The sequence below is a fragment of the Oxyura jamaicensis genome, unplaced genomic scaffold (assembly GCF_011077185.1).
Source record: "Oxyura jamaicensis isolate SHBP4307 breed ruddy duck unplaced genomic scaffold, BPBGC_Ojam_1.0 oxyUn_random_OJ68864, whole genome shotgun sequence".
NCBI lineage: Eukaryota > Metazoa > Chordata > Aves > Anseriformes > Anatidae > Oxyura > Oxyura jamaicensis.
Window position 1 is genome coordinate 1 of NW_023309095.1, and position 8,991 is coordinate 8,991.

General features: G+C 43.6%; 1 protein-coding gene across 1 annotated transcript; it reads left to right on the forward strand.

The window, feature by feature from the left end:
* The first annotated feature begins 6,778 nt into the window (after positions 1 to 6,778).
* LOC118159227 lies at positions 6,779 to 7,715 on the forward strand. The gene is made up of 2 exons (XM_035313837.1): positions 6,779 to 7,153; positions 7,287 to 7,715. Exons 1-2 carry the CDS (start codon positions 6,941 to 6,943, stop codon positions 7,713 to 7,715), a joined length of 642 nt encoding a protein of 213 aa, XP_035169728.1. The 5' UTR covers positions 6,779 to 6,940.
* Positions 7,716 to 8,991: the final 1,276 nt, after the last annotated feature.

An 8,991-nucleotide genomic window follows, 5' to 3' on the forward strand; every position in this document is an offset into this window, starting at 1 on the left:
GTAGAAGGGGATAAAGTTCCTGTAGTGCATGTAAGAAATATGCTGGGTAAAACAGTCTGGGCTACTCCTGCCTCAGGAAAAGGCAAACCCATTAATGGGATTGCTTTAGCTCAAGGACCTGGATGCACTTGGTGGGTAATGCAAAAGAATGGGGAAGTCCGGTGTGTACCTCAAGGGGATTTAATACTGGGTGAAAGAAGCCCATGAGTTGGACTGTATTATGTTAATTATTATATAATACTGTATGTGATCACTACTATGATTCCTAAATGTCAATGTCCTACTAATGGTATCACAGTAACAACTACGCAGATATTGTTAAATGAATTTTAATAGCATTGGACAAACAAAGTGATGCAGTGGAACGAGAACAGGCTTCAACGTGTGACATTCCAACATCACACACCATCTCTTCTGCCCTGAAAGACTGTGATGACAGATGGAGCCTGAAGTCAGTCATGGACTATGCAAACTCAGTGGACATTCTATATATATATTATAAATGAAAATGGTGGTCAAATGGAATCTATTGGAAAGGGTGTAACCTGAGCATGACATAAATGGTATGGAATAAGGGGTGGATATATGTCTTGGTTTTAGCTAGGAGAGAGTTAATTTTCCTCCCAGTAGCTGGTAGAGTGCTATGTTTTGGATTTAGGATGAGACTAATGTTGATAACACACTGATGTTTTACTTGCTGCAGAGCAGTGCTTACACTAAGCCAAGGACTTTTCAGCTTCTCTCTCTGTCCTGCCAGCGGTCAGGCTAGGGGTGCAGCAAGAGCTGGGAGGGGACAGACCCAGGACAGCTGACCCAAACTGGCCAAAGGGGTATTCCATACCATCTGATGTCATGCTAAACAATATATAGGGGTGGCTAGCCAGGGTGGGGGGCCGGCTGCTCGGGGATAGGCTGGGCATCGGTCAGCGGGTGGTGAGCAATTGTATTGTGCATCACTTGTTTTGTACATATTATTATTATTATTTTATTTTCCTGTCCTAATAAACTGTCCCTATCTCAACCCATAGATTTCAGTTTTTTCTCATTTCTCTCCCCCATCCCAGAGAGGGAGGGGGAGGGTGAGCGAACGGCTGTGTGGTGTTTAGCTGCCAGCCGGGTTAAACCACAACAGAAGTGCACCATCATCATATGCCAGCTCATTGGCAATAATGGCCTGGAAAGAGAATGAGGCACCCACAGTGGGTGAAGTGGCTAAACAACTCTGGCAGTACGAAGAAAGTCTCTCCTCTTCCTTACAGGCCTGTGTCTCGGCTGTGGAAAAACTTGCTGAAGAGTTCCACCAACTTAAAGAGAGTTTATCTTCCTCCCCACCTGTACAAACCAGTGTCTCAGCTATCAGGGGTACGCGCCCTTCTCTGCAAGGAAGACAATATGGTGGGTACACACCCTGTGCCACCCTGTGGTTTTACCTACGTGACCATGGAAAGGACATGAGAAAATGGGATTTAAAGTCTACCTCAACCCTAGAGGCACGGGTACATGAGTTGCAAGGAAAAACAATCAGAAAAAATGCGTTCTCAGAGAAACTTGCTGCTCCAACTTCCAGCAGGCAGTCCTCCATACACAGAAATGAAGATTCTGACCAGGATTAGAGGGGCCCTGTCTCCAGCCAGAGGGAGGAAAGGGACAATCGAGTTTATTGGACTGTGTGGATTCGATGGCCTGGCACGTCAGACACACAGAAGTATAAGGCTTTAGTAGACACTGGTGCACAACGTACTCTAATGCCATCAAGTTATAAAGGGCCAGAGCCCATCAGTATTTATGGAGTGACGGGGGGATCCCAGCAGTTAACTGTATTGGAGGCTGAAGTGAGTCTAACAGGGAATGAGTGGCAAAAACACCGTATTGTGACTGGCCCGGATGCTAATAAACTGTCTCCTCTATCTCAAACCACAGGCTTCAGTTTTTCTCGTTTCTCTCCCCCATCCCAGAGAGGGAGGGGGGATGGAAAGTGAACGGCTGTGTGGTGTTTAACTGCTGGCCGGGTTAAACCACAACACACTCACACAGCACAATCACGCAGTCACACAGAGGGGCCCCTAGCACATCTCATTCATACAACAAGAATATATAATATAGAACGATAACCAACCAAACAAGTATTGTCTATGACTGTGTTCTTCGTGGAGTGACTCACTCCACAATGATACTTTCTCTGAAATACTCACAAAAATGCTTTCAACACAAAATACCCAGACATTTAAAAAAATAAAACATGCAGTTATTACTAGTCCAGGTAGTATCCTTCCAGCAGCTGCAAATATTATTCAGGTAACCTTGTCACAATTGTGAGAGTCCCATTTATCCTTCTTCTGTTTCTTATACAGTCATTAGCAGGTCCATCCTGGCTCCCAAAACTGGGATGCAGTGGTAACCTCGGCTCTGCTCCCAAGATCGCTAGCGGCCACTCTATCAGTCAGCAAATCCTCCCTAAACAACTCCATCGGTCAGCCTGTATGGTACCCCCCTCCCCTCTGGGCTATGCTGTACACCAGACGTCTCTGCGCGATTTACCAGCTGCCCAATATGGGGCCCCTTCTTTAAATGAAATACATACTGTTTCTCCGCAGTCCAGCAGGTTGTTGTCTGCCCCTGCAGTGAGCGGCCGAGGAGCGGAGTTCCCTCAGGGAATTATGCCTGGTGCTAGGTGCTAGGACGTCCACGGTGAGGCCACTCCTGTGGGCAGACAGAGAGCCTCCTGCCTGGCTTGCCAAAATGATTCACAGAAACAGACTCCACAATCAGTGAGATTGTAAAGCAGGTATGTTTATTCAGCACTGGGCAGCAAAGAGGGTAGTCCCACCAAAGTCGTGCGACCCTAACGCAGCAACTTGCTTTGGTTATATACAGTAAAGAGTTACATATGCATGAAGTTTCCCAATACGCCTATACATATGCATAACCTGTCCCCACTTAGTATTAAAATTAGCTCCAAGAAGTCATTTCCATAAACTCCTCCCATCTGCACTTGCGTGGTGCCTTCTGGTGGTGGGCGCTGAGAGTCCTGAGGACGAAGTAAGATGTCTTCATAAGGGTTGAACTTTTCACCTCATCTCCCTGCGCATGCTCTCTGAGCCCTTGGTCACAATTTGGGCCATAAGGTTGGTTTGGTCCGCTTCTCGGGCTCCAAGGGGCTCCTGTTATCTTGAGGCCTTGCATGTTTGACATTCTTATCTTATCCTTTTATAAACAGTCCTCCTTCTCTCCCTTGGTCACAGTCTGAACCATAAGGTTTTTTTGATCTGGTCTTTGGGGTCCCAGGGGCTCATCTGGAGGCCTAAGCGCAGCACAGGCACAGCAATCGCAAAAGTAGCACATATTAAGCAATGAGTGTTGCCTACATATTTATTCTTAATCAGCCGCTCTGATTTATAATCCCATGTTTCATCATGACAGGGTGTGAGTGCTACCCGGCATCTGGGAGAATTTGCCTTGTGCACAAGAACCTTGAATGCTACCAAGGACTTGATGGGAAACTGCTCAAGACTTGAGATCCCCAGGGCAGATCTCTGGTGGTACTGTGGAGGGAAGATCTTACGGTCCACCCTACCATCTAATTGGGGAGGCACTTGTGCACTTGTTCAATTAGCTATACCCTTCACCCTGGCATTTGAAAGAGAAACATCACATGTATCCAGAAGAAGTAAAAGAAGCTTAGGCGCATCATTTGATGATAAAGTATACATAGATTCTATTGGGTTGCCTAGAGCATTTCCCGATAAACCGAAAGCCAGGAATCAAATTGCTGCAGGGTTTGAATCACTGTTCTGGTGGGCAACAATCAATAAGAATGTGGATTGGATTAATTATTACAATCAGCAGAGATTCATAAATTATACAAGGGATGCGATAAGAGGAATCGCTGAACAACTAGATGCCACCAGCAAAATGGCTTGGGAAAACAGAATAGCATTAAATATGACGCTCGCGGAGAAAGGAGGTGTGTGTGTGTGTGATACTGAGCAACCATTGTTGCACTTTTTTACCCAACAATACAGTAACTAGAGCATTGCAAGGACTTACCACGCTTGCCAGTGACTTGGCAGAAAACTTAGGAGCAGACACTTCCATCACAAGATGTTTGGAATCTTGGTTTGGTAAATGGAAAGGGATGGTAATGTCCATATTTACATCCTTGATCGTAGTAGCAGGAGATTTGACAGCCATTGGTTGTTGCATTATCCCCTGTGTAAAAGGACTAGTCCAGAGGTTAATTGAAACTGCACTATTGAAACAAATGACCATGGAGCCACCACCTTACTCAGATAAGGTGATTATATTAGAGGAGATGGAAAGCAAAGAAGGTGAAGAAGAGGAAGATACCTACTAAATTACACCTTGGAGAAAAGTTTTGCAAAAATCAACAATTTATAAAAAAAAGAAAAGGGAGGAATTGTGGGAATAAAAATGTTGTTTTTGCAGTTACATTGTTTAGAGGGAAGGAATGTGATATTGAGATATGCTTGCAGTGATAAGAAAGCTTAACAGACAACCTTGTAAAATGCAGACAACCAGACTCCTTAGAGCAATTAGGTGAAGATCACAGTGTCAAGTCAGATAAGTGAAGAAACATTACCACTTCAAACAGTAAAAAAAAGTCAAAAGAAATCTGAAATTTAACAGGCCGGCTACTGAAGGCCATGTATTGTCTGTGAAGCATCAAATAGATTGTGAACCTGGATTACCCAGTCAATGGGGAAACAGGAGAGGGTCACGGTCATCGAGAAATAAAGTATATAAACCATACTGTGTGACTAGTAGGTGCACTCCTGCTTGTGGGACACCCTCCATTGCAATCGTGAATAAATTACTACTTCACTGAGATCCTCGCCTGAGCCTAAGTTATTGGCTACAGAGTGTTTCTCCCATAGTTAATTCTGTTTTGTGTGAAAGATAAAATATATACTTTGAGGAAAAGGCAAGGTGACCCAGACCTTGGAGATGTCTAAAGATAATTAACTGAGGCACTGCTAATCAGGAAGACCATTATGTTGACATTCTTGAAGGAAACATCCTGAATTATGCCCTTGAGTTCATCACCAATCAACCTAACTAGTTGGCTGAAAAACAAAGATTAAGAGTATTCTAATGTGAACTATCTGTGAACCATCCTCATTATAATAGTAAAAATCACACCCCTAGGCTGGGAGACCCCAGCCCAACAAGGGACCCTTCCTCTCTGAGGTTACACAGAATTATTATGTCATGGCAGCAGTATGCTAATTACATAACCAAGCAGTGGCTAGGGGACTGTACAAACATATAAACATATTTATAAGGGATTGTATAAAGAATGTCCTGGAAAATCCTTAGGTTTGATAGCTTTGTAGGAAACCACCTGGTACCCAGACTTGCTCAATTCTGAAATAAACAATATCTCATCCTAGTGTGTGGATTGGTTCATTGCACAATGGGTAACAAATTAGAACTTTTTATCAGACAACAGTTCTGCGCTGAAGAAAACAAGGAAACCTTGAAGAAAACAAGGAGACCAGTAGCCTTGAGCTAGCAAAATCAAAGGAGATAAGGGATGAAAACAAGAAAGCAAGGAGGAAAACAGCTGCAGGAACATTCCAGACTGACCCATAGTAACCTTGTGCTCATTAAAGGTAATTAGCATATTAAAACACACCCATCGAAATGGAAATGCATAGAAATGTGAGATTTGATTCTCCCCTCCCCCACTCCTCTTTAACATGCATGCTCAATAGCAGATAAGCTAGATGAGCTAAAACAACCAATCAGAAGTAGCTAGAGAGACAGTTTCACAAGTTAGCTGTGTATAAATAATGGTGCTTCAAGTCAGAGGTGTGCTTGCCAAGCACCTGATTCTGTGGAATTAATTACACTCATGTAGATTCTGACTGTGTGCTTATTGGCCAGATACACCAGGCACAAATCTACAGATAACACAGAGAGACAGTTAAGAAAATGATTTAATCAGAAGATATAAAAAGATAGGACAGATGGCAGTCTTGAGGTGCAGGGCTCAGACAAACTGTCCCTGTTTTATGCTCAACTGGCCCCCTTTATTTCCTTTTCTATCTATCCCCCTCTTTGTTCCTCCCTGCTCCCCTTGCCCTGCAAATCCCTTCATGGGTTTGTATAGGGTTTATATCAAATCCTCTACCCCTCCTAGTCCAGTGTTTCCCCCCTGTTTTACAATCTTATCAGATACAAAGTCCTGGTTGGGCTTTCCTAGGAATGGTACCTGTAATTGCTAGGTGGCAAATCAATTAGGGAGACTGGTTTGTTTCTTGACTCTGTCTTCATGTTTGTTTTGTCAGATCTATGTCTAAGTATGTTTGTTTATTGTTTCCCTTTTTCCGTATCATTCCAATTTAGAAGTCCTTAATTAAATAGTCCCTCTGGAATAAACATACTCACATCAGTTACTTATCAGTTACTTATTTATCAGTTACTGCAGCTGACCATGTTTGTTTCTGGTCATTGTCTTTGTTAACACTGATTGATCAGAATTTCTGTGTTTGTTCTCCTCCCTTTCTTCCTCGTCGCAATTTTGTGAGGCACTTAGTCAGACAATTTTACTTCAAATAATAAACTTTTTCACATTCTACATATCATTACAAAAACATACTTTAATAAGACAATTGAATGAATAATTAAGGTTGAGGTGTGAATAGAAAATAGTTAAACAAAAGCAGAACATGTTTGGGGTCCTCCATTTTAACAGGCTGCAGAACAAGCCCTGACATGTTGGGGGGGGGGGGGGGGGAGGACGGGACAGACACCAAAAGGGTGAGGAGGCATAGACAAGTCAGAACATGCCCAAGGACTATGGATCCCACCTACAAGGCCCACCAAGGGCTCCCTAGCACAAGTCCTGTCACATGCAAAGAGACTGGTCCTGTGAGCTGGGCTGAGAGGCCCCCACATCTGGGTCTGACCCAACAGGATGACCATGCAGGATTACTGGGGCAGACTTTGGGCTTTGCATGCAAGACAGGCAACACTGTCTGTAAAAATGGAAAAACAGAATAAAATGACAGCTTCAGAAGAACATGTGCACGGAGACAATAAAGAAAAGGCCCGAAGGAGATCCCCCCAAAAAACAACCAAACAAGAAGAATTGGCCAACGGGCCTGTGAGCTGCCAACTAGATTTCAAGGTAAGTGTGCCCCATAGAGGGTGAGTAGTGGTGGGGGAACTCTCTTTCCCAGTATTTGGGGGGGGGGGGGGGCCTTACCTGTAAAACCATTACGAGGTGCAGGCTGGTGCTATATGTGTTTCCTTGTCCTTAGATCGATGCTGCAAATAAGAGGCAGAAGACCAAGCATGCAGTCACGACTCTCCTGTTAGACTATCCTGACTCCTGCAAAAGCAGCAAGACCCAGGCTTTGGGAAACAGACCGCAGCCCCATGCTCTTAGAGACCACAGCTACTACAGAAAGAGCAAGCGGATCAGTAAGAGCAATGGGGGTATTGCAGAGCTGAAAGACCATGACTATTATCTAGTAGAGAGGAGTAGCCAGCAGGATGGTGTTGATAAAAGGGCTGACAGTGGTACTATGACAGAGGCTATTGCAAATCAGGGGGGTGGTCATACAAGTGCTAGTTGTGCTCATAAGGCTGTGGCTATTGTTCACAGGACATTGAAGCAAAACACCCAGTTACAAACAAGGCCATTAATTAGTACAGATAAGCCAATTGGCGGGGGTGGGGGGATGTAACAGTAAGCAAATGTTTTAAGCTCTCAAAGACTATCATTATTTTCAAGCACAGAAGAGTAGCAGGCAGGATGGTAGTGATAAAAGTGCTGCTGGGGCTGTTAGTTCTGATGCCTTAGCTTACAAACAAGCAAAACAAACAAACAAACATAAAAACAGATATGTGAGAAACACTCTGTAGCCAATAACTTAGGCTCAGGCGAGGATCTCAGTGAAGTAGTAATTTATTCACGATTGCAATGGAGGGTGTCCCACAAGCAGGAGTGCACCTACTAGTCACACAGTATGGTTTATATACTTTATTTCTCGATGACCGTGACCCTCCCCTGTTTCCCCATTGACTGGGTAATCCAGGTTCACAATCTATTTGATGCTTCACAGACAATACATGGCCTTCAGTAGCCGGCCTGTTAAATTTCAGATTTCTTTTGACTTTTTTTTACTGTTTGAAGTGGTAATGTTTCTTCACTTATCTGACTTGACACTGTGATCTTCACCTAATTGCTCTAAGGAGTCTGGTTGTCTGCATTTTACAAGGTTGCCTGCTAAATTTTCTTATCACTGCAAGCATATCTCAATACCACATTCCTTACCTTTAAACAATGTAACTCTGCAAAAACATTTTTATTCCCACAGGTAGAATGAAGATTGCTAATTAGAAAAACTAAGCAATTTTTGTCACTGCAAGCATCTTATTGACAAGGGGTTACAGGGACCACAAGGACCCTTAAATACAAACTGTTTTTCTGAATGTGATGGACCAGTGAATACATCTACCATAAAGTTTGATGATGATCCCCTTGAAGGGACTTCCTAGTTACTGCAGCCCCCTGCAGAACAAGATGCTGGGAAACACAATGAGGATGTTTCCCTGGGGAGGCACTTGAAATGCCAGCTTTATCACCACCCTCAAGTGTAGCACGGTGGTGGAGGAAGCAGCAGTCTGCCTCATGGCTTCCATGGAGCATGTTAAGCATTAGGAATGGCCAATCTAGAGGTTTGGAGTTAGGCAATATGCAGAAGAATACAGATTTGATAATTTAGATCAGATATTGCTACATGAAGCTTGTGAAACATTTGTTTGGAGTGTAGAGCAAATTTTTGATCACTTACAGCACCTGTTTGAACCTGGTGATTACGCTCAGCTCCGTCTTGAAGCTGCCAGCATTCGTGACCCTTTGCATTATCCTGCTATTAATCTAAACAATATGGACACTGCAAAATTTTAGACTGTGCCAGTATTTCCCTGAAAAGTAAGAGAGAACTGTGTTTTGATCAG

Bases quoted from the DNA above. Each gene is read 5' to 3' on its own strand.
- LOC118159227 (XM_035313837.1), top strand. From the start codon at position 6,941: ATGACCATGCAGGATTACTGGGGCAGACTTTGGGCTTTGCATGCAAGA. The intron at 7,154-7,286 runs GTAAGTGTGCCC...CCTTGTCCTTAG, and splicing joins GCTGCCAACTAGATTTCAAG to ATCGATGCTGCAAATAAGAG.